This window comes from Diabrotica virgifera, chromosome 8, assembly GCF_917563875.1.
Source record: "Diabrotica virgifera virgifera chromosome 8, PGI_DIABVI_V3a".
Classification (NCBI taxonomy): Eukaryota; Metazoa; Arthropoda; class Insecta; order Coleoptera; family Chrysomelidae; genus Diabrotica; species Diabrotica virgifera.
Window position 1 is genome coordinate 64090683 of NC_065450.1, and position 27705 is coordinate 64118387.

The window sequence follows — 27705 nt, forward strand, 5'->3', positions numbered from 1 at the left end:
TTAGTGCAGCAAGATATATAAACGAAGATCACGTACTATCAAATACTTAGTGCAAAGAAAAACGTGCACCAAGATGAAAGTGCTTCTTGTCTTCGTGCTAGCAGCGGTTTGTAAAGTGAACTCCTATTGTGTAAGAAGTGTGACAACGGCTAGTGGGCCCTTTGCGCCCAAAAATATATGTTCGGGTGATCTGATATTTGAAGATAATTTCGACTGTTTAAATTTAGATAAATGGAAACACGAAGATACGTTGGCTGGAGGTGGAGTAAGTAATGCATTATATTAGTTTAGGAATCAGGGCTATTTCGTGGGCGATCAAAGTCCACGGAGGTTTTTGTATGTATTTTGTCCCGCTAAATTCAAATTTCAAACCTGCTTTTTTTTGTCGGAAGTGACTAGGCCTGGATCCCGCGTCTATCTATCTATCTAATCAGCCCTAAACATCCATCCTTGGATATAGGCCTCCTCTTCCTTCTTCCATGCCTCTCTATCTTGGGCAATTTGCATCCATTTTGACCCAGTTGTTTCTTCAGGTCATCTGACCATCGCATCTGTGGCCTTCCCCTTTTTCGTTTGTGGTTCCATGGTCTCCAATGTATTACCATCTTAGTCCATCTTTCATCCTTCTGCCGTAGGGTGTGTCCGGCGAACTTCCATTTAAGCTTTGCTACTTGGGTAGAGACGTCTTTCACTTTTGTTTTGCGGATCCATTCGTTTCTTTTCCTGTCTGATAATTTAATGTTCAGCATTTGTCTTTCCATGGCTCTTTCTGTCTTTGCTATTTTTTCCATATTCTCTTTTGTAAACGTCCATGTCTGAGAGCCATATATAATATGGATCCATTTAATATATGGTACCAAAAAAAATTATTAATAGCAAGCTGAAAATGAGTTAATACCTTAACGCATAACGGTGTCTAGTCGGACAAACTTTGATGTATGGGAACACTGGAACAGGGGAAGTTTTGATTGTGGAACGTGATTTTAATTGTTAAACTTGTCATCCTGACAAGTTTATGATTGTGAAAACTGGCAGGTTGTTTTTAAGTTTACCAATAGCAAATTTTATAATGAGGCATCTAGAAGCCAAGGGGTATAAGTGCAATTTTGGTCAAGTTGGAGATAAGTACAGAAATAGATAGTCAATACCCATTTTAATGTTGTGGACAAAGGACACAAGTGAATTTAAAACCAGTAGTGGCATATATGGATATTTCACTTATATCCTGAAAATAGTTTGTTTATCATTTGGCAGCCATTGGATATAAGTACGCTTATATCACTTGGCCTCCAGATAAGTGTTAGTCATACAGGGCGTTCAGAAAATATCCCGACAAACGAAGACCGGAGATTCCTCAGATAATTTTAAGACAATTGAACTCAATTCATCTAGTCCGAAAATGCCTCCTAAGGGAGCTAGAGCTCTTTAAAGATGGAGTCTTGTAATTAGTTTTCTGAATAGAACGCTTCTATTCAGAAAAACGAAAACTGGTAAACTTATTTATCTTGCAGAGATAAATCGATTGCATCAGTTGCGAATTTCTAGTACCGGTCATAGGCGTCCGTTTTGGGTAGGGCAAGGGTTATTTTATCGCATAACTTTTTTGTCGTTAACATTTAAGCATTTCTGATACTGTAATAGCAAATTGTGAGGTGTTCACTAAGTCACGAAGTCACTAAGATGCACCGTTGTCTAGAAAAATCAATTTGAAAACTTTTCGTTTTTTGAATTTAAGAAAAATTTGAAAAATATTTTCAAAATAAAATAGTGTATTTTACCGATTTAAAGCAAGAATAACTTTGGGTACTAGAAAACCTCATAATTTAATAATCTAGTGTCAGAATTGCTTAAAAATTCAAAACAAAAAAGTTGTGCGATACCATAAATGTTGACCTACACAAAACGGACGCCTATGATGGGTACTAGAAATTCGGAATTGATGAAATCGATTCATATCTGGAAAATAAATAAACGTACCAGTTTTTGTTATTCTAAACAGTTTTTTTGCGAACATTTTTTTCAAATTCAAAGAACTAAATATTTTCAAATCGATTTTTATAGAATACAGTGTATTCTACCGACTTAAAGTAAGAGTAACTTTTAGTAATAAAATACCTCATAATTTAAAAATCCGCGGTCAAAATTGCTTAAAAGATAAAGAAAAAAGTTATGCGATAAAATAACCATTGCCCTGCCCAAAACCGACGCCTATGACCACTACTATACATTCACAATAGATGAAATCGATTTATCTGTGGAGAATAAATAGGCATACAAATTTTCGATTTTTTTTTAAATGGTACCGTTCTGGAGGTATTAAAAAAAACTAATCACAAGACGCCATCTTTAAAGAGCTCTAGATCCCTTAATAATCCTCCCATAATAGCCTCCCATCTATCACAACTTCTACAGAAATTTGCCTCATCAACAACGGGAAAGACAACAAATCCCAGATCAAGCCACTCGGGATAATATTCAGGAAGAGCCCGACGAACCAGATAATTGCTTTGAAAGCGATGATGACTAGTTAAGTTTATTTTTACTGTGTTTTCTACTTTTTTCATATTATATATACCAATTTTTAACTTTTTCACAAAAATTCTGTGTTTTGTTAATTAAATTGTATTTAAAAGAATAAAGATACAAGTACAGTCCAAGTATTTCAATTGGAAGACAATGGGTATAAGTGCTGTTTCTTATTTTAAAATAGCTTGTAAAATGCCAAGTTTATCTGATATAATTGTAGGTACTATTCCAAAAAAGTTTTTAAAGTAAAAAAGACCAGCCAATCACTAACTATTTTGAAAGACAAGCGGTAGAATTTAGGAAAGATGTTAAACTTCAAACTTGATTTTCTCAAAAGTAGCAAAAATGCAACTGTATCCCTTATCTTCTAAACGCCTTATATAATATATGAAAAATTGTTTGGCTGACAAAAAATATGTTGGGCATTTTAATTACTCCGACACGAAGAACATGTCAATTAACAGGAATTATGGTTTGTGATAACAGGTTTGTGATAAATACCCAGCTCCCACCCATCTGCCTCTTGGCTGTTTAAACATTTGATTTAAGCAAAAACAACGTTTACCTACTTGTCAAATAATTTTTTTTCTGTTTTCTAACAACAGTAAAATTCATTTTGAAATAAATAAATTAAATGCATTCTTCTTTTTGTGCCAATTATTTTAATTTAAAAAATATGTTTTTGAACACCCTATGTAAATAATTGTGTTAATGCTTGGAGGTATTGCTAAATAAAGAATTGAATAACATTTCAAATGGGCTAGCACGCGACCCCTATTCTCATTTAAAAAAACATTGATTACGTCATCACGCCCAGATGGATGACGTTAGGTACTAGTGTACCTAATCGACCTCTCGGAATTTTTGTCCAAAATGGCCTATTCTCAAAAAAATTTATTTATTCCATAATTTTGAACATCTCTGTATATTCGTTGGTAAAACTATCATTGTGTAGACAAGGCCATAGATTACAGTACGATTTGATTTTATACTGAAATTAGTATAGGTATTGTCTTTGTCATGAGCATTTTTCAGTGCGTAACAAATGATAGGAAAAATGGAAAGTCCGTGATAATACACATTTCTGACATTTATTCTAACATGACATTTTAGTTAAATCTGACAGTTGTCACATTTTATTTTTAATTTGAAATAAAAACAAATCAAATGTGTTTCTTGCATTTATAAAATGGTATTTTCTTTGATTTGTATAGTCTTATAAATTATACAGATTATATTTGTAATATTATTATCTAATTAAAAAAAATATTGTTTTTATTATGGCGCCATCTATCGACAACTAGAATAACTAGGATAAATGTTGTAAATATCTGTAATCACGGACGTGCCTTTTTTCTGTCACATACAATTTAATGCGTTAGAAAGAAATCAAAAAACTGTGACGCACTGAAAGATGATCATGAGAAAAAGAATACTTATTTTATCGAACTTACTTTATTTTCTATTTTTTACCCATTTTTCGCAATACTCCGTGTTCGTATTCTCCTGTGTCTATGCGATTCCAAGCATCCTTCTGTAACAACACATTTCAAATGACTGTAGCTTATTTGTATATCTCCTTATATGTATAAATTGTAAAATTAAGATGTCTACAGAGAATCGTCCAAATAATTCATTATTAAGAATTGTCCAAAATACCTAAAATAATGTTCCAAAAAAATCAAGTCATCAAAATTGTTTGAAAAATTTGTTCAAAGAATAATAATTATTAATGATGATTTGCTCACGACAATCTGCAAATTTATTAACTGAAAACACAGACACCGTCTTCAGAGATGCATTCAGGAAACAAAACTACAAAATTATGAATCCATCGGTAGATCGTCTCCGGAATATTGCAGGGGCGGCGACACAGAAACGAATGAACGAACAGACTTTGCGAATTTATAAACGAGAACAAAGTTTTCGTTGAAAAACGGAATCAGAATATTTTTCCCAGCATGTCGACCATAGTGCCCGGACTATAAAAATAAAGCATACAAATTTAATACGCAAACGAGTTAATTAATGTGTTACCTGCTCTGCAAACTGGACGGGATTTCCTAAAAAATATAAATATCTAATTATAATCTGGTTCTCTTAATAATCCTTCCAGTTCTAACCTTGAACTGTTATTCAAACAGTAGCATCTGAGTTCAAAGCCTTGCAATTCATTTTTATTTGTAAAATAACATACATTAGACCAGGAGATTAAATCTGTTTTTTAGTGCTAAATTTTAGCACTAAAAAATACCGGAATAAATTGATTTTTAAATACAGCACCTAGAGACATTAGTCCAAGTAATGAAACTTAAAATATAACAAAACCTCGCAATTTTTACAGAATGGATCGATTTACTTAAAAATTTGAGAATAAGTAGTGGATAGTCCAAGGATCAAAATCTATATCATGCCGAAAGGCGCTTTTACAATGGGGGTGGTTGCCACCCCATCTCGGGGGTGGAAATTTTTTATTATATTTTAATCGCAAAAGTTGGTAAAAACATTTATTCTAAGCAAAAAACGTTCTATACATTTTTTTGATAAAATTGATAGTTTTCGATTTATTCGCTATCGAAAGTGTTAGTTTTATATCGAAAAAATCAATGTTTTTAATCAGTTTTTGGCTAATAACTCAAAAAGTTTTCGTTTTATCAAAACAACTTTGCTTAACAAAAATGTACCTTTTGAAGAAATAAACAAAACAGCTTTTTTATTTTATTTAAGACCAATAGTAATCGAGCTATACTTTATTATATGTTAGCTGTTCTTCGTCAAATGCTAAATATTGTAGTTTCAAACTGAAAAGACGGGCAAACTGTGCATTTTTCGAGGATAACTTCTTCAAACTAATTTAAAGTACTTAAAAATATCTATCTCCAAAAATAAAAAAAGTCTCTGGCTCAAAAATTAAGTGACTTATAATGAAAAGAATGTCAGTCCCTATTTTTTCAGCGAGAGAAAGGGATCGCAAGCAACCCCCTAATTACTACCCGAATTAAAATTAGTAATTGACCTTATTGAGTGTGTTTTATTTATGTATTGTTAATAAATTTTAGAAGTTTGACCGGCTTATAATGATTAGTTTTTAAAAACATTGAGTTAAAGCGAATAACGAATTTTTGTAGTTTAAAAAAAATCTTTTTCTTCAGAATAGCAAGATTGGCATCAGTGATACGAAAACATATTTCAAAATGAAATTGTAGCTTATTTAATTCCCAAGAACCTGGTTTGCAAAACTTTTTTCTACGGCAAAAATTGAGTGAGGTATTCACAATTAAAACTTATAATAACGTGCAAAAACCACCTTTACCAACCCTTTCAAAGTCACCTCTTTTTGTGACTGAGAATTTTAAAAAGATTTAATATTAAAAACCTTATAGATCTTGTAAAAACCTACAAAATTATTTTTTGCCAAACTTCGTAAGATAAAAAATAAAAAAGTTACGGTTAAAAAATCAATATATTTTTTTTTCAAAAAAAAGGAGAAATCCAATTGAAAGCATAATAATGAAAGTTAGCGGTGTTTTTAGTCATTGGCCTTATTCATTCTTATTTATTGATGTATTAATACTACATAGATTCTAGAAGTGTGACTGGCTTAGAATGATTAGTTTTAAAAAAACTGGAGTTAAAAGCAAATATCCAATTTTTGTAGTTTGGTAAAAAATACCATTTTTTCAGTATAGAAAGATTAACATCAGAGATACGAAAAAATGTTTTAATATAAAATTGTAGGCTATTTAATTCCCAAGAACTTGGTCTGAAAAATTTTCTACCGCAAAAATTGAGTGAATCGTAAATGAGTATATCGAAAAAACATTGATTTTTCCTATACAAAACTAACACTTTCGATAGCGAATAAATCGAAAACTATTAATTTTCTCAAAAAAATTTATAGAAAATTTTTTGCTTACAATGAATGTTTTTATCAACTTTTGCGGTCAAAATATAATAAAAAATTTCCACCCCCGAGATGGGGCGGCAACCACCCACATGGTAAAAGCGCATTTTAGAATCATATAGATTTTGATCATTGGACTATCCACTACTTATTCTCAAATTTTCAAGCAAATCGATCCATTCTGTAAAAATTTCGAGGTGAAAAGCTTCGGTTCCTGGCCTACATGCAACTTTTTGATTTTGTGTTCAGAATGAAGTCAGGAAAAAAGTCTACTATACAAAAATGTGTACAAATGCATACTTAGTTGCTTCTTAAAGTTCATAAAATGTTTTCAAAAGTTCATAAACATGTCAAAATATATGTATTAAGAGCCAGACGTTGTTACTCGGAGGTTGTTGGGGTCGCTGAAGATGAATACGCCATCAGAACTGACCATCGGAGCACCATGTGCTCAGGGTCACTACTAAGACACGCCATCTGGAAGTTCGAGTATTATCAGCACTATATTGATGCAAGTACATTAGTTGGAGGTTTCTGGAGTCCCTGAACACGAATACGCCATCATAACCGATCCCCGGAACACCTGGTGGCCAGTGTCACTGCTAAGGCACGTCATCTTCTGGAGTTTAGAGGGTTTTCGGCATGAAATTGATGAACTTGATGGATTATACGGGCGGTTTTTTTGGGGTTTCTGAAAAAGAATACTCCATGAGAACCAACTCCGGACCACCTGATGTCTATGGTTACGCCATCTTCTGGAGTTTCGAGGTATTTTGGAACTAAATTGATGCCAGCAGATTACACGAGGGGTTTTTAGGTTTACTGAACACCAGTACGCTATCACAACTGATCCCCGGAGCACCTGGTGCTCACGATCACTGCTAAGACACGTCATCTTATGGAGTTTCGAATGCTTTTGGCATTGAATGCATGTAAATAGATTACTAGGCGGTTTTTAAAGCCACTGAATACGAAAACGTCATCACAACCCACACCCGGACCTCCTGGTGCAAAAGGTCAATGCTAAGTCATGTTATCTTCTGGAGTTTTAAGTGTTTTTAAGCACCAGATACACCAGGGGTCGGTCCTGATGGCGTATTCTTGTTCAGCGACCCCAAAAACTCCCGAGTAATCTATTTGCATCAATTTAGTGATGAAAACCCTCGAAACTTCAGATGACGTGCCTTAACACTGAATCTGGGCACCAGGTGCTCCGGTGGTCGGTTCTAATGGATTACTCGTCTTCAGCGACCCCAAAAACTCCCGAGTAACAAAATCTGGCCATTATTACAAATATTTTGACATGTTTATACACTTTTCTATGCATTTTATGCACTTTAAAATGCCACTATACATTTTCACCCATTTTTCTATTCTAGACTTTTCCTGGCATCATCCTGAACATAATGATAAAAGTTGCAAATATCTAGGTGCTGTGTTTAAAAATCGATTTATTTTGTGCTAAATTCCCTGGTCTACATGTTGAAATAAACCTTAATTATTATTATTAGTGGAGTCACTGAAGATTTTCACCTCCGATTTCGTTGAACCTCCATCGATTTTCGTGAAAGTTGGTATAATTAGAGGATACCTCAAGGAACAAAGGTGACATGATGCCAACTTGCGCTTTTACCCTAGGGGTGGATGCCACCCCTTCTCGGGGGTGAAAATTATTTTATTAAAAATAATACCATAAATCGATAGAGGGACAAATTATAAGCAACATTTGTTATATCAAGTTATTAATATAAGTCAACACTTTTTGAGTTATTAAAGACCAAAGATTAAATTTTTTCGTAAAAAAATGCATGTTTTAAATCGTTTTTTTACGTATAACTCAAAAATTATAAGCTTTTACAAAATAGTTATTATTACTGAAATTGATGTTAAGGAAAAACTGAATACACTCCTCACTTAAAGAACTAAACTAATGTTAGTTCAAAGTGAGTTATTGGCAATTGAATGTGTACTTTTTTCGACGAGTACTCAAATCTACATAACGGGAATTTTTTTTTGAAACGTTTTTTCAGCAATCTGTTAGTTATAAAAATTCTAACAATAAGCGTCTTTGGGGTTTGAAATAAAAAAGAATAGGGATGTTCACAAAAAATTAAAAAGTCATTTCAAACATGTAAAACGATTAAGAAACACCCTAGGAATAATTGTCCAAAATTTCAACAAAATTGAAAAAGCCTTTCTATAAAAAATCTTTATTAGAAATCTAGCATTATTTTAAATTTCAAGAACGCTTCTCTATTGGCCTGACGTCACTAGTTGCATACCCCAAGCGCGCGCCATTCTCATAGTGTTACTGTTTACCTGTTTGACGTTTCAGGTCATTTTATTTTGTTCTCTTCTTGTTTTATCAGGGTTAAAGTGGAGTTTTATAGTGAATTTGCTTAGTTTAAAGTGGATAGACTGTTTGTAAGGACATATTTTGGGTTTTACAAAAATAAACAAATAAAATGGAAGAAGGTTTTCAGAAAGCCGATTCGTATAAACTACCGACTGTAGTGTAGATGTAACAATGGTGTATGATTTATTGGCATCTTGTAAAAAAATAAATCTACCACAGCTTTACTGAGTGTATATTCCATATAATTTTCCATGTCTTCTTTAAGCTAAACAAATAAATGCTTAATACTCCACAAAAAAAAAATAGAGAAAGTTGTATGCATGCATTGTACGCATGCATATTGTATACATACATCGGCTGGTTATTACTTTACCTTGGTTAGGTGTATTAAAAATATTTTTATTCTTCTTCATGTGCCTTGTCCGTTGTGGACGTTGGCTATCATCATGGCAATTTTAATTTCATTTGAGGCGTTTCTGAATAACTCGATCGATTTTTGTCCAAATCATTGGCGTAAGTTTTTAAGTCATGAGTGTCTTTTTTTCCGGGTCCGCGTTTGCTCCCTATTTTACCTTGCGTTATCAGTTGGAGTATACAACATTTATCATGCCTCATGATATGACCGAAATATTGAAGATTTCGTTTCTTAATTGTAAAAGAGATTTCTTTTTGTTTTCCCATTCGACGCAATACCTGTACGTTGGTGTGGGTCGCCCAGGATATTTTGAGGATACGTGGGTACACCCACATCTCGAATGCCTCTAGCTTTTTCATTATTGTTTCCATTATTGTCCAGGCCTCTGCGCCATATAGCAAGACCGGAAATAATAACATTTTAGCAGCCGCATTTTTAGTGGGAGAGATATTATGTCGCAATGGGTGAAAATATTTCTCATGCATGTTGTTAAATGTTGCTATGTCCTTTTCAACTCTAGATCTTATTTCGGTTGTTTCGTATTTCGAGTTGACAACTGTTCCAAGGTAAAAAATATTTTTGAACTTGGGTATTATACATTTTCATTTCAACCAATATTTTCACTAAATTATTAATAATTTTAATATAATATAAAGTCATACTTACATCCACATGTAGTTCTTTCAAGGTTTACTTTTACTGTATGTATTATTAGAATCCCGTTTTTAGGAATATCCCAGTTTAAGGAATACAAATTTGAGGTCCCGAAACTTTTTCATTTACTCTTTAAGGGGGTAGGTGCAAAATCTTGGTCCAATGCTATTTAAATTCATTTATTTTTTTCGAATCGTGAGAAAACTAATAATAAGTATTTTTGAAAAATGTAAATGCAGAAAGAACAATTACATTATTACCAAGGGCCGAAAGTCTCTGGAAAACTTCTATAATGTTTATTTTATTAAGTTAGTTCTTTAAGTTAATTATTTTAAGTTCTAGCTGCAACAAACCATTTCTTTTTCTGTTTTAAATTGGCTGGAACGGTAATAAAAATCTTGTCAGAACTGTTTTTTGATGTATTTACACACCCAGGAACAAAACACCACTTATTTGGCTTTATTTTTAATAATTAAATAGGTAAAAAACTGCGCACATTCAAATACACTGAGTAAATAAGTATACAAAACTAGTCGTCGATCAAAGACGTTACGACTGCTGACGTCACAGACCGTAGCCTCGCTGCAGGGTACCGTTTTTCTAGCCTCCAAGAAAATCAACATTATGAACTCATTTATTTTAAAAAATATACATTTTTAAACAGTTTTATGATTGTTACGTTTTTATATACCTTGTAATCTATTGAATTTAACTATATTTAAAAATTAGTGAACATCCCTATTGACGTTAGAGAGGTCAGTCCAATGACTGGACCTCTAGTATGGAACAAACATGACATTCCGATAATATGCTACATACAAACATACATTTTACATTTACAAACAATACATATATCTAAAATATAAACACAATTACGGTGAGGTATAAAACTTATTTATAAATAAGGTCCAGTGGATTTTTACGTTTTAGTCTGTGAGTTTGTTGACTATTATCAAGCAAGTTTATTTTCAAGTTTATTATCAAGCCAGGGCATTTGGATGGCTTTCTAGGCGTTTTATGTACCGAACACTGCACTGAACTATCACTTCACTGATCGTAGGTACTTCTAGATCACAATAAATGTCTTTGTTTGACACGAACCATGGGGCGTCTGTTATAGAGCGTAACACTTTGGATTGTAATCTTTCCATTATGGATATGTTGGGATTTTGCTGCTGTACCCCATAGCTGGATCCCATAGGTCCAGACCGGTTTGAGTATTGTACTGTATACCAACAGTTTGTTACGTATAGACAACTTCAATGTTCTGCCCAGTATCCAATAATGTTTACGAAATTTTAAATTTAACTGTTGGCGCTTTTTCCATATATGTGTTCTCCATGTCAAAGTTTTGTCCAGGTGCATACCAAGGTATTTAACGCTTTCGGCTTGTGGAATTGCTTTGTTATTTATTTCTATATTAGGCGATATTTTACGACATTTTGTAAATATATGTTGTGATTTTAATTCATTGATCTTGACATAACGGGAATAGCTTAAATAACGGGAAAACGATGCAATGTATAAAATATACCTGCTAATCATTTGTCAACGTATTTTGGAATACCTATTAAATGAGCTTCAGAACAAGGTAATGTCGTCAAAATTAAGCAAATTATGATAAAAATAAAAGAACCCTTTCGAATTTTTTAGGAAAAAGTGAAAAATAAAACATACGCCATTTCCACAAAAATTAAAATTTATGGTAATCCTTACAAGAACTTCTTTATATTGACATAAGTACTGATTTTAATAATTTTGACCGGTTTAGAAGGCATATTTTTGAAAAAAGATATGATTTAAAAAAATCATAATTTTTAAAATTATTGTAATTTTCATATTCTTTTGATAATAACTCCAAAAATACTCAATATGTATACGTAAAAAATGATATATACGCAAAGTTTAGTTTTTCTGTGTCAAATATTTTACTTGTTTTACTATTTCCATAGGGTAAAAAATAACCGAGATAGAAACGTTTAAATCTTAAATTTTCCTCTGAAAACCAAGCAACCAGGGCCATTTCCCCTTTTATTTTTAAGAAAGTAAGGTGTTTAAAAGATCAAATTTAACGTGGTTAAATAGCTTTTGGAATTATCTTTCAAACGGTTTTTAAATAAACATGATATATTAAAAATAAACGGAGTTATTAAAAAAAAGAATAACATTTTTTGGAAAAATTTTGAAAAAATAAATTTTTAAAAAATTTTGGTGCATAAATTTTAATGCTATCAACATATTCGGGGGCTTATTTGATAGATATTTTTAAGTACTTTGACAAATGTTTAATAAGTTTATGTTATAAAATGCATTATTTTCCCGTTATTTCAGCTTGAATACTTAGATTTTTTTACTTGGCGAAAAAAATATTATATCCTATTACTTATAACTCACTTTTAGTTAACAGTAAAAGGTTTTTCTTATAAAGAGTTTTTTTTAATATCTTTAATTTTGGTAATAATAACTTTTTTCTAAAAACTTATAGTTTTGAGTTATTGATGAAAAATTGGATAAAAACATGCATTTTTTTCAAGAAAAATTCAAACCTTTGATCTCCAATAACTCAAAAAGTTTTGATTTATTTCAATACCTTTATATAACAAATTTTGCTTAGAATTTGTCCCTCTATCGAACTATGGGGTTATATTCAATAAAATAATTTTCACCCCCGAGAAGGGGTGGCATCCACCCCCAGGGTAAAAGCGCAAGTTGACACCATGTCACCTTTGTTCCTTGAGATATCCTCTAACCAGTCACCAATTTTCATGCAAATCTATGGAGGTTCAACGAAATCGGAGGTAATAGCTCATATCCACCTTCAGTGACTGCACTATATTCATATTTGTCTATGGCAGATAATTTAATTTGGGAATTACACGATGTTAATTGAAAAAATGAATATATGTGTCTTAATCACTTTGCATTTTAATACATTAAAAAAGTTTTAGATTAAAGGAAAAACCAAAACTGCTAATTATTATGCATAGCTTTATACTTTGTCGCTGCATGGTCATTCTCTGCTGTAATTTACCATAAAATGCAATGAAACCTACATTTATATAAAGAAAAAGTTTACCTATAAGTAGAGGTCCCGTCATTTGGGATGACACAAATTTGCATATGAGGGCGCATCTAAAAATGTTCTAAGAACTGTAATTAAAGTTGGTGATTGGTTACTGACATTGAAGTTTGCTACTGAGTATTAAAATTATTTAATTCCAAGGCGCGACTAGGAAGAAACTTCAAATTCTATACGGTGCAATAATATGCAAATTAGTACTGCTAGAGATATGCACCATTTGTTAATCTCCACCTTATAGGTATGGTATGTTAAACAATAAATGGTTAAGTTCAATTAGTTACCACTATAAACAGCCCGGATTAACCGATAATAGTATAAAAGGCCCGGTTTCAGGTAAAATTTATTTTAGGCTTTATTATGGGAGTACCGTCTAGTCAGTGTTAATTGCAAAAGACCAACTCTGTCTACCTCGGTGGCTTATCGCTCCGGGTGGGTCTTAACAATGGGCCAGGTCAGATAAATTTAATAATATTTACGACCGCACTAATTGAACTCAAACCATTTACTGTTGAACAAACCATATCTTTCTTGTTTCTTGCCATTGCTTCATCAACATCATCTCTAAGGCCGTCCGCATATGTGTCGATCGAAGAGACGTCTTGGACGAACCCTGCGGCACAAGCGATTGCTCTCCGCACACTAGTCGATTCAGTTTGCTCACATCTTCCAACCAGGAAGAACACATTTTTTATACAGCGTGTCTACTTGAGTTGGAAACATATGGGAAACTTTTTTATTATTAATTTTACGAAAAAAAGTTATTCTTTATAAAAAGTTCTGCATGCCCCAAAACCTAAGATTCAATTATCAGATATCAAATTTTCCCAATATTATACGAGGTATGTCAAAAAATATGAATTTCGGCTAAGGGTAAAGTACCTTTATTTCTCTCAATATCGAAAATTCTTATTATGAAAAGTTGTTTGGAAATAAAAACCAAGCTCAAATATGTAATTACATGCTTCTAATTGGAAAAAAATATTTTCCAAATTTTTCTCAAATTTATTGATACTAACTTCGTTTTTATTCATTACACATACGATAACTCTTTTATTATTACTTTTACGAAAAAAAGGTATTCTTTATAAAAATCTCTGTATGTCCTAAGACCGAAGATCCAACCAACAGATATGACATTTTATTAATTTTATACGAGTTATGCCAAAAAATATGAATTTCACTCAAGAGTAAAGTACCTTTATTTTTCACAATATTGAAAACGGTTATTAAAAAAGTTGTTTAGAATTAAAAACTAAGTGTCAATATGCAATTACATCCTTCTAATTGAAATACTGTGAAATATAAAGGTGCTATAATATTGAGCGAATTTCATATTTTTTGACACACCTCGTATAAAATTAATAAAAGTTGATATATCATGGTTGTGTCTTAGATTTTAGACCATGCAAAGTTTTTTATGAAGAATAACTTTTTTTCGTAAAATCAATAATAAACGAGTTATGATATTTGTAATAATTAAAAACGATGTTGGGTATCCATAAATTTGAGAAAAATATTTTTTTTTTCAACAAGAAGCATGTAATTGCATATTTCATCTTAGTTTTTAATTCCAAACAACTTTTTATCATAAGAATTTTCGATATTGAGAGAAATAAAGGTACTTTACCCTTAGCCGAAGTTCATATTTTTTGACATACCTCGTATAATATTGAGAAAATTTGATATCTGATAATTGAATCTTAGGTTTTGGGGCATGCAGAACTTTTTATAAAGAATAACTTTTTTTCGTAAAATTAATAATAAAAAAGTTTCCCATGTTTCCAACTCAAGTAGACACGCTGTATATCAACCAAAACGACTAAATGAGCATTATACAATTGATGGTATTTTTCTACTTCATTAATTAATTTTATAATAAACACCTAGAAGCAGAAGTTTAATGTTTTTCAGAATTTTATATTACCAACAATACACTATTAGTACTACAATCAACGAACATAACTTTCACCGATCTTAAAAAAAAACTAAAATTTAATTTAGCTTAAAAATCAACAAAAAACGAAGGAAACAAATAAAATAAACTTAGCTCCATGACTGAAAATGTGCGTCTCACGGGAACTTTCTCGTGTGCTACCGATCGCAAGGGACGAAAGTCGTACAAGACGAGGAGATTTGCAATCCTAAACGCGCCGTCTATGGAGAGCGTCGCCTACCCATGTGCGGACGGCCTAAATGATCTTTGTGATATTCTCTTTATTCTTCTAACGGGCTGAATTCTGTAATTTTGTTTACGCAGCATCCGGAAGAGTCTGCTCTTCTGACATATCTGTACTAGGCTACTCTTTTTTTCAACGAAAACCTTTTTTTCGTTATCAATTCACAAAATCTTCCGTTCGTTCGTTCGTTTGTGTGTCGCTACCCCTGTTATATTTGGAGCCGATCTATCGATGGATACCTATGTAGTTTTGTCTCCTAAATCCAAATATGAAAACGGCGTTTCGATATTATCTCGAACCATGTTCACACATACAGGGTGATTGATTAGTGGGGTAAAGCTCAATATATCCGCTATAGTAATAGATAGCAATAAAAGTTAATAACAAAAATTGTAGCTAACTTTGAGCTTCACATTACAAAATTAGTTAGAATGTTACAGGGTGTTCGACAACACAGTGGCAGACCAAACTTTTGTTTTTTTAAATAGAACACCCTATATTTTATTTTATATTCGAAAACCTGTTAACTTTTTCATCACAAAAATATAAAGGTTTGTTATGTTATACAGAGTATTTACAAAGTTATAACCAATTTTGTATGAAAATCGTAGCAAGTTCAACTCCCTGTATAAATAAAAATAAGCCCAACAGCAACGGTTTATTGATGCCATATTTTTTTTATTTATTGTTAAAAAGTTCAAGAATTATTGACATTGCTAATTTTATTTATACCAAATACAGGGTGAGTCAAAACGCAAGTACATTATTTTCTCAGTAATGTTAAATGGAACACTCTCTATTTTATATCCTTATTGAAAAGTAACATTACCGTACTTTAATTTTTATATAACATTGCTATGTCCAAATTGATTAGTTTTCGAGATATTTCCATTTTTCAGAGCAAATTATTTTAGGTGTCTAAATTTATCTATATTTTAAGTAAGCCATGACTGAATTGACAATTGACGATTACTGATTATCAATCCGGTAATCAATGTAACAATGTAGCAAATAAAGAAATAAAAATAATTTATTAGTAATACATTTTACAAAAAAAAATACAACCACAAAATTCAACATTTTTAAAACAATTAAAAACTACTTTTTTATGTAAATGTAACAAATAAAGAAGGAAAATTAGTAATAAATTTTAGAAAAAAACACACAAAAATACAACATTTTGTGAAGACAATTATTATACACTACTTTTGTATGTAAATGTAACAATGAAACAAATAAAGAACGAAAAATAATTTATCAGTGATAAATTTTGCAAGAAAACATGTTTGAAAAATTAGAAGCTACTTTTAATAAAATATTTTTAATATTTAATTACATGAGGTGTGTTCAAAATTACCTTTTAACACATTTATGCACGCATAAAACGATCATTGAATGAGCTACTTACTCTACGAAGCATTTGCAAAATAACACATCGAAATACACTTTGTATTCTATTTTTCATATCATCCCTTGTTGTTGGAGGTATTTTATAAACTTCATTATTAACGTAACCCCAAAAAAATTAATCCAGTTGATTAAATTCTGGTGATTTGGGTGGCGACGCTACTGGTCCGTCGAAAAATGAAAATATCTCGAAAGCTAATAAATTTAGACATAGGGAATGTTATCTAGAAATTAAAGTACGGTAATGGTACTTTTCAATAGTGATATAAAATACAGGGTGTTCCATTTAAAATTACTGAGAAAATAATGTACTTGCGTTTTGACTCACCCTGTATTTGCTATAAAGAAAATTAGCAATACCAATCATTCTTGAAAATTTTGACAATACGTAAAAAATATGGCATTAATAAACCATTGCTGTTTTGCTGATTTTTATTTATACAGGGAGTTGAACTTGTTACGATTTTCATATAAAATTGGTTATAACTTTGTAAATACCCTGTATAACATAACAAACCTTTATATTTTTGTGATGGAGAAATTAACAGGATTTCGAATATAAAATAAAATAAAGGGTATTCTATTTAAAAAAACATAAGTTTGGTCTGCCACTGTGTTATCGAATACCCTGTAACATTCTAACTAATTTTGTAATGTGAAGCTCAAATGTGGCTAAAATTTTTGTTATCAACTTTTATTGCTATCTATTACTATAGCGGATCTATTGAACTTTACCCCACTAATCAATCACCCTGTATAAGCAACTCGTGCCAAAGGCACAAGTTGTTTGTTTTTTAGATGAATTGTTGTTTTATATCAAAGAATATATACTCTCCTAGAAGAAGAGTTTGAATGGAACAGATGGTCACATTTATTTGTCCCTTGAAAATGCCGTAGTCATTGTAAGGCCACATGCACCTACTCAGTAGATGCACAAAATCCTATGCTGAAACGTTACAGGGCAGTACCCTCCTATAAGGTCTATATTCTATGTTTAAATTATGAGTCTATAGTATAATATCCTTGCTTCTTTATGTTTACAGAACAACGAATTTGAATGGTACACAAACAGCAGAAACAACAGCTATACTTCAAATGGAATTTTACACATAAAACCAACTTTTGTAGCTGATGAGCTAGGAGAGCAGTTTTTACAATCAGCTACCGTAGATTTGGGAAACAAGTAAGCATTATTAGTATCTACAATATTATTATCCAATTAAACTATGTACTTGGTAATCCCAAATATATCCCATATCCCTCCTAGTGGCGAGACACTGGCAACCATACATTGGCTTATAGTTCAGTCATTACTGTAAGGTAAAAACGGCAAACAGGTGTATGTTTTCAAAAAAACTTTTGATAGTGTGTAAAAAATATTTTATTATCAGCTAAGTACTTTGGACACATAACGTGTCATCATCAGAGCTTCGTCCTCTCATAAAACCTTCATAGAAGAGCAATTGCTAAACAACACAATAAAAAACATGGATACTGGGCAAAAGCCACAGATATAGGGTATAATAACCCTTTAAAGTGAATAAAATCACATCTAAATTCTTTTATTATTACATGGTTTGACTCAGCCATGTTGTCTCACTAATTAATAAAAGAATTTAGATGTGATTTTATTCACTTTAAAGGGTTATTATACCCTATATCTGTGGCTTTTGCCCAGTATCCATGTTTTTTATTGTGTTGTTTAGCAATTGCTCTTCTATGAAGGTTTTATAAGAGGACGAAGCTCTGATGATGACACGTTATGTGTCGAAAGTACTTAGCTGATAATAAAATATTTTTTACACACTATCAAAAGTTTTTTTGAAAACATACACCTGTTTGCCGTTTTGACCTATTTAGAAGTGTGTACAAGTCTTGCAGTCTTTTCTAATTTCCAATTACTGTAAGGATCTTGACGTATACAGAAAAATGTAAACGGGTGTGGGGTAATACTGCACGTTGGTTTCATTGGTGGTGTATTAGCTAAATCGTGCAGACAGTAAAGGTACTGATGCAAAATGAGAACATCGAGAAGATTCCAAAAATGTAAAATTTTAAATGTAAAAATATAAAATGATAAGTTTGTTCCACCCTGTCAATATAGCTGGCCCTGTATATTTGAAATCATTTTCAAAGTATGCTCCATTTGTTACCTAAATAATTTTTTTTTTTTTTGTTAGTATCACTTACGACAAATGAGTAATTGGGCTTCCTCGCACAATGCCGCACCCTGTATATAAGCTCTCCGCCAATACTCGATAAACTTTTCATTTCGCTCTCTTCTTCCTGTAACACGTCTTTTCAGAACGTTGGTTACCATCATAGCTATCTTAATTTTTTACCGCCACCCCAAATAGCATGCTTAATCCATTGAAATGTTACATTTAGTGTTCATTTCTTAGAGGAGTCAATTTTATTTTTTTAATGTGTAGCGGGGTTCAGTAGAAGCTTAAGTTCAAGTTTTTGGGGTCGCTACCCTTGTCCCCCTTCCGCCATATTGGAAAAAGGGCTGCAAAGGGCTTTCGCACTGTATCTCCTAAACTAGTAACCCTACAGAAAATTTAGTCAGACATAAAATGTAGCAAATTAAATTTTCTACAATTTTACATGTATTACTTTTTATCGTCAAGTGACCAACAAAAAAGTTATAACCAAAAATAAGAAAAAATTTTGTAAGAAGTTTTCTTTTGGAGGTTGTAACTTTTTTTCCGTTCATTTCACAATAAAATAACTTAATAGCTATTTTGTAGAGGATTTTTCCATGAACATTTTTCACTATAAAGTTGTTTAATTTTATTTATTATCTAGGTTTTACAGCGCTCCAAACTTGACCAGATTCTCTAATTCTCATAGGAATACAATAAAAACAATAATTTAATTAAAATTACGTTTTGCCGACCACGAAAATCAAATTTAAGGTGAATGACGAATGTTGGTAATTTTTTATGTTTTCGAGGTCGCTGAATCCGAATATGAAGTTTATTTTTATCTAGAGTTGGTAAAACATTTTCAAAAGTCAAATTTTATACAAAAATGCCAAAAATTAATTTTAATGATTTTTCAAATTTACCTCGCTGAATCATTCGTCGCTGTAAATATTTCCTTTTGAAACTCTTACTGTGTTATCTTTGAGGTATTTAGATAACAATGAAATTTGTACAAAATGTTTAAACACATTATAAAAGGAGTTGTTAATTTTTAAACATTTTGTCACCATATTTCGTTAGTTTCATGTTTAGTTAAAAAAGTTGAGTGACAAACTTTTTAGTTTATAATTTTACCAACACAGCAATAAAATATGATTCATAAAGAAGTTTTTTGGACAATTTTAAGTCAAAATATACAATAGGAAAAAAGTTATGTTACTTCATAGACAAGCGGCACACCCCAAAAAATTCTTATATCTCGAGATCCTGGTCACGGTGTGGTGGATGGCTAATTTTGATCATACTTTATAATTTTGATATCAAAAATCGTTTTTTTTTTGTTCTTTTTAAGAATTTTGTATCTTGCGGTTGCGTCATTCTTCTTCTGGACCGGCGAATTTGTCCTCAAATAACTTCTGTGGCCTTTTTTATATATGCTTACGGTTATAAGTTTTATAGTGGGGAGAAAGGTCAAAAATACATTAATAATAGCATAAGAATGTTAAAATCATAATAAATTGTATGAATAAGAAATTTATATAGATAGAAAAGTAAACCTAACCTTTTTTTTATTGTATCCCTGTGAGCATTCGAGCATCTGGTCAAGTTTGGAGCGCTGTAAAACCTATATACATAAATAGAATAAAATAACCTTACAGTGGAAATTGTTCGCTAAAAAACCCTCTACAAAATTGATATAATGCTATTGTATTTTAAAATGAACTGAAAAAAGTTATAACCTCCAAAAAGAAACTTGTTAAAAAACTTTTACTTATTTTTGTTTATATCTTTTTTGTTGGTCACTTGACGATAAAAAGTAATAGAAACAAAATTGTAGAAAATTTAATTGGCTACATTTTATTTTTAATTAGATTTTCCGTAGGTTTAGTAGTTTACGAGATATAGCGCGAAACCCCTTTGCACCCCATTTCCAAGATGGCGGCCGGGGGACAAGGGTCCCGACCCGAAAAACTTAAACTTAAGCTTCTACTGATATCACCTACACATTAAAGAAATAAAATTGACTCCTCTAACAAATGCAAGGTATGGCCTAAAAAATGTAACATTTTAATGGCCTAGCTTGTATCAACACAATACCAATCTCGCAAGTTCTTCAAACATGAGGTTCTTCTTCGTCCTGGACTGCGTTTGCCTGCTATTCTTCCTTACATACATTCTTCTTTTTATGTCAATAAATTTAATTAAAAAAAAATTTTTCGGACACCCTGTATAAATAATTATGTTAATGTTTATATTACTTAATAGAGAATTGAATTACCTTTCAAATGAGGTATCACACTACCCCTATTTTAATTTTAAAAAATCATCGATGACGTCATCACGCCCAGATGGGTGACGTCACTAGTATGATATATATGCCAATAAGTCGTAAAAAAAATAAAAATTGACCTGTTTTGGGATTTTTTTACAAAATCGTCCATTCTCGAGAAAATGAATTTATTCCAACCTTTACGTGCTCCCTGTATATACATTTATTTTGATTATTTGATATTTTAGGTGTACCAATCCACACAATTCTGGTTGTAAAAGAACTGGCTCACCAGGTGAAATACTAAATCCAGTCAAAAGTGCTCGTCTTAGAACATTAGATACCTTTTCCTTTATATATGGCAAAGTTGAAGTTAGGGCTAAAGTTCCTACAGGAGATTGGTTATGGCCAGGTATGTATATTATATACTATAGTCATCATCATAATCATCAGCCGTTTTGAGTCCACTGCTGGACATAGGTCTCCCGTAAATAACTCCATTGCATCTGATCTTGAGCACCCTAAATCCAATTGAGCTGAATACGCATAATGTCGTCCGACCACCTTGTTGGACGATGTTTCCGATTATAATAAGCAACGTGTCTAGGTCTCCATTCTAGAATTTTCTTTGTCCATCTTCCATCATTGGATCGGGCAATATGTCCCGCCAAGTTCCATTTCATCGTTGTAATTCTTTAAAACTGCATCCGTAAAACCAGTTTTTCTCCTAACTATTGTACAGTAAGGTCTCTTTTTATGCGGATTATTTTAATGCGATTTTGAAGTTGTTTGGTTTGTATTTCATATAAAAATTTCTATTATTAACAACTACTATAATTATTATCAACTATTCCCATCCAGATGTCAGTAATCTGAGAGTTTGCAATTCGGGTATTCCTGGGTATTCGGGTATTAGACCAGGGCGGATCTGTAAAAATATTAGTACATTTGGACGTTGAGAGGTGACTCAAATTTTTTTTCAGAAATTGCTTGAAAATAACTCAAATAATAATATTTGAGTTATCCTCCCTCTCAAAAAGGTCCGGAACATTGTTTAAATAATCAAAATGTCAAAAAATGAAGGAAAAATTCGATTTTTTCTTCGTTTTTTGATTATAACTTTAAAATTATTCAGTTCCGAGAAAAGTTGTACTGACATAAAAGTTGCATAATTAAATTTTCTACAATATAGAACTGGTTAAAAATTTAAAAAATAGTCACCCTTGTTGCAAAATAGCAATAATTGCGAAAAAACTATACAAAAACAAGTATTCGCATTTTACGTTTTTTCAACCATTCATGCTACACTTAGGACCTTCATATTTCACCCAGAAAAACTTTATGATACAGTAAAATAATACTGTAAATTTCATTAAGATCGGTTCAACAGATTTTGCAAAATAAATTTTGCAATACAGCATTCGCAAAAAAAAATCGTTTTTTTAAATTGTTACAGGACTGAAAATAAAGCAGATAGCAAGTTAAAATTTTTTTTACATATAGAAGTGTACTGTACCTTTTATTTTCAATTTGCAAAATTAAAATCGATTAACTACCACGGCGTCAGGAATTTTTTTAAATAAACATTAATTATTGGTGCTACGCGCAGGACAGCGGATAGTTTGCTCTGATTGGGCATTTCAATGACCTTTGATAATGATTGATACAATTTAGTTTTTATTATATTTCGATATAAATAAATAAATTTGTTTATTGCAAAATAAAAACACATACTCTATCCTTTGAAATAACACTTTTTTTAGCAAAAACTTTCTTTGTTCATATATTTTAACTTAGAGAATAAAAGTTTATTATTTTTAAACATATGCAATTGTTTAAACAATATTTCACAAACAATAATAAAATTAGATTGATTTTTGTGGAATTAAAATATTAAAATACAACAAAATATAGAGTAAGAAAATAATATATTAAATAAAGCTTAGAAGAAATTTTGATGGAAATCAACTTGTGTGAATCGAACACCGCTGTCCTGCACGCAGCACCAAAAATTAATGTTTATTTAAAAAATTACCTGACGCCGTGGTAATTATTCGATTTTAATTTTGCAAATTGCAAATGAAAGGTACAGTACACTTCTATAAGCAAAAAAAATTCAACTTACTATCTGCTTTATTTTCAGTCCTGCAACATTTTTAAAAAAGGAATTTTTTTTGCGAAAGCTGGATTTCAAAATTTATTTTGCAAAATCTATTAAACCGATCTTAATGAAATTTACAGTGTTGTTTTACTATATCATAAAGTTTTTCTGGGTAAAATATGAAGGTCCTAAGTGTTGCATAAATGGTTGAAAAACGTAAAATGCGAATACTTGTTTTTGTATGGTTTTTTTTCGCAAATATTGCTATTTTGCAACAAGGGTGACTATTTTTTAAATTTTTAAACAAACCTATGTTATAGTAAATTTAATTACGCAACTTTTATGTCAGTACAACTTTTCTCAGAAATGAACAATTTTAAAGTTATATTCAAAAAACCAATAAAAAATCGAATTTTTCCTTCATATTTTGACATTTTGATTATTTAAACAATGTTCCGGACCATTTTGAGTGGGAGGATAACTCAAATATTATTATTTGAGTTATTTTTAAGCAATATCTGCAAAAAAATTTGAGTCACCTCTCAACGTCCATCTCAAAACAGATGAGCCCTGGACTATATTACATTATGTAGCATGTAGCTATTACATCAATCTGAGTTTCGCATTTAAAGGTATAACCTGTAATTGTTTTGAAATTAAATTTAAATGTTTAAGTATTTAAGAGGTTAGATGTCGCTGATTTCAAGTTGCAGTATTAATAAACAGAACATTTTGATTTCTGGATTGAAACATTTAATAAGTGTCGTAAAGTTTTATATTCCATTAGAAGAGGTTTTTGCAATCTCAGTATCGTTAGTCTGCGTTTTTAATTTCTTCTTTGAGATTTTATTTGGCCCAATGGAGAAAAAAGAACTTCAAAAACATACAATTTTTGGTGGACAAACGTCCACCATTTTATGTGATTTTAGAAAAATACGTATCCCTACTTTTTCAATGCAAGTAAAGTCTTTTTTATGTGATTTTTTTTTATATGCGCTTTTCTGTAGAACGTATCCACCGCATAAAACGAGACCTTACTGCATTTGAAACTCTGTCTCTGAGGGATACATTCCAAATTGACCTCTCAATTACTATCTGTGCTACTTGTATGTTATTGATTATTTTCTGGTAAAGGTCAATGTTTTTGCTCCATACATTAGAACTGGGAGTAGACACTGATCAAAGATCTGTCTTTTCAAGGAAATGGTAATATCCGATCTAACGATCTAAATACTTCCTTCAATTTTCGGTGAATCGCCCATGCCAGGCCTTTTATTATGTTTTCCTAATTTAATCTCGTGGCCCAGATATTTATAGCTAAACATTTGTTCAATTTGTGTGCCATTAGTTGAGATGTTTTTGGCCAGTACAAGGTTGGTCATGTACAGTGGCGTAACCAGGGGGGTTTTGGGGGTTATAACCTCCCCATTGGGAGGTACTTTGAGCTCTATTCGCTTAACACCCTCCCTTAATTCCATACACCGCAGAGACCCTCCAGTAGTTGTAACCCCCCCCCCCCCCTTAGTATCAGCCTGGTTACTCCGTTGGTCATGTATTGTGTTGAAAAGGTTAATTTTAAGGCCAACTCGTGTAAAAGAGTTCTGAAAGATTCTTGAAGAGATGGTACGCATGATCTACCCGGTCTGCAATAAGGACTATGTCGTCTGAAAATCTCAAGTTTTTCAGAAACTCACCATTTTTATTTACTTCAATATTTTCCCGATTATTGTTTCTCATAGCAATGTGTAACAAAGCGGTGAATAGTTTAGAAGAGACAGTCTCTCCCAAGTCTCTTCCAAGGAAGGTTTCCTTCCTTGTATAGTAGGTACACAATTAGCACCTCAAATGTAGTTTTTTACATAGTGACATATATATTTGTTGTTTGTCTTTTTCGTTTGTGCAGTCATAAACCAACTTCGGTTTTTGTCTTATATTTTTTACACTTCATTACATTGTACAATTAAATGATCCCTTCCATATATACCTATACATAACTCATCAAGAGACATATCTTAACATCTAGGCAACAGAATTGCATAGTACAAACTCACATGAGTTTGAAATCGACGAAGACACATGGGCCTTTAATTTCAAATTGACATCAGACATCATATTCTATACTGTACAGTTCTTGTACTGATATCTGGCTCGGTTTCTTTAAGGGCCTGACGATGGCATATTTATAAACTGTGAACTCTCCCACAAACTGTTTTAAATAAACACCTTCAATAAAATTGTGAGTCTGACTCCTTATACTAGGGATGGCGGTTTTTGACAAAACACCGGTTTTCGGTTATACCGTTTTTTTTTGCTTACGGTTTAACCTGGCGGTTATAACCGGCCAAGAAAAACCGGTTTTTCCAAAAACCGGTTTTCGATTTTTTTAATCCAATAGGTTACAATGTTACATTTACAATGCGCTTTAGTTTGCGATACCCCACTCGACTCGATACTCGATATCAATATGATCAAAATTAGTACTATCGAAAGAACATCAATATCAATATAAATAAAACACAATTTTTAATAAAACCATTTTATTCTATTAATTATTATATTTATTTATTATTTTATTATTATTATATATTTATTGATCATTATTAAATATAATATAGCGTAAGATTAATATATACATATTGCAATAATATACATTTTAACCCAACCATTTTAACTTATAAAAAATTTACCAGACTTTTTCAAATGGGATTAAAAAAAATAATATCAACATAAATATTTTACTTCAAAATAAATTGGATAATGCAATTTATCTTTTATTTTTACTACCATCAAAAAAAATTTATCATGTATTTCTTTTAACACAATAAATTACTTTTAATGGGAAATAAGTCACAATTTTACCAAAAGAATGATTTTATTAACGTTTCGAAGCCCAAATCGGGTTTCGTTGTCAAAATACAAAATACTACTAAAATAGACAAAAATGCTGTTACTAAGAAAAAAAAGACAACGAAACCCGATTTGGGCTTCGAAACGTTAATAAAATCATTCTTTTGGTAAAATTGTGGCTTATTTCCCATTAAAAGTAATTATTATAAAAATGCCACAAGAAAATAGCTTTAGAACAACATTCTTTTAACACGTTTGTATATTTGTATATTTTAACTCATTTAATACTTCCTGTATGGGTGTATCGTTTTGAAAACATAGGGAAATCCTTGGAGATTCGTATTCGTAATCGGTAATTCGATATTCATAGTCAGAACATTATTTTTGGTAATCAGAAAAAGTCATTCACCCACTTTCAATGTCAAGAGTCAAGTGTGAAAAATAGATGATGTTTACGTCTACTTCAACCAGATCACTTCTTATGTAAATATTATGATTACAAATACCTTTTCAACGAAATATTACAATAAAACTTAATTGTTTTGCTTCTGTCAGTTTGCTTCTGTATTTATAAAATAAAATTTGAATTATGGTTTTGTTTGGAATAATTACTTGAGAATAATAATTATGATTGGGATCCAAAATAATACCTAACCTAATCCTAATCACCTTAAAAACCTAATAACCGGTTTTTACTTTAAAAAGGAAAAACCGGTTATAACCGGGACAAAAAAAACAACCGGTAAAACCGGTTATTGCGAAGTAAAAAAAACGGTTTTAGGTTAAAACCGGTAGGTTATTCCCATCCCTACCTTATACCCTAACATGTTAATCATGTGCTCACACCAGCAATAATTTCTTCATTTATGAAATATACTTTATATCATCGTCTGTTATTGGTCGACGTCGATATTTTTAAGTTGGTATATTTTTGTATTGTAATATTATGTGCATATTCTTGTGTTTTAGCAATTTGGTTGCTACCTAATAAATGGATAGAAAACGGAGACTGGATTTCCTCCGGAGAAATAGATATTATGGAAACACGAGGAAACAAAGAACTGATAAAACCTAATGGTCAAAATATCGGTACACCCTTATTAAGTACTACTTTGCATTGGGGCGCCAACGCACAAACCAATCAATATGCTCAAACTCACTACGAAACAACCATACCTGAAGGGTTTGATCAAGCCTATCATAAATACCAAGTGGAGTGGACACCAGATTTTATAAAATTTTCGTTAGATGATAGAGAAATTGGAAGAGTTACACCTCCCTCTGGCGGATTCTGGGAACTTGGAAATTTCGAGCACACTGGATTACCTAATCCATGGAGAGGAAAAAGCAAAATGGCGCCTTTCGATGCTGAATTTCATTTAATTCTTAATTTGGCTGTTGGCGGAAACTTCTTTCCTGATGAAGCTGATAATAGATCAGGCAGAAAGCCGTGGTCCCATAATGTTCCGTACCGTATCGGTATGACAGATTTTTGGAGGAACAGGCAACAGTGGATACCAACGTGGAATTTGGGCACAGATGATTCTCATCTTAAAGTTGATTATGTCAGAGTATGGGCAATATAGATATAAGGATGTGTTATGAAATGATAAATAAAACATATGGAAAAATTGTGCTCTACCTTTTCTTTATTATAAAGCAGTATAGACCAGGGCGCATCTGTAAAAATATTAGTACATTTGGATGTTGAAAGGTGACTCATATTTTTTTGCAGAAATTGCGTGAAAATAACTCATATAACAATATTTAAGTTATCCTCCCACTCAAAAAGGTCCGGAACATTGTTTAAATAATCAAAA

The 27705-nt window shown here is 31.7% G+C and overlaps 1 protein-coding gene across 1 annotated transcript; it reads left to right on the top strand.

Annotated features, from left to right (window-relative positions):
* LOC126890612 (beta-1,3-glucan-binding protein-like) lies at positions 1-27518 on the top strand. The gene is made up of 4 exons (XM_050659694.1): positions 1-265; positions 17565-17704; positions 21186-21349; positions 26855-27518. Exons 1-4 carry the CDS (start codon positions 74-76, stop codon positions 27469-27471), a joined length of 1113 nt encoding a protein of 370 aa, XP_050515651.1. The 5' UTR covers positions 1-73; the 3' UTR covers positions 27472-27518.
* The last annotated feature ends 187 nt before the right edge of the window (positions 27519-27705 follow it).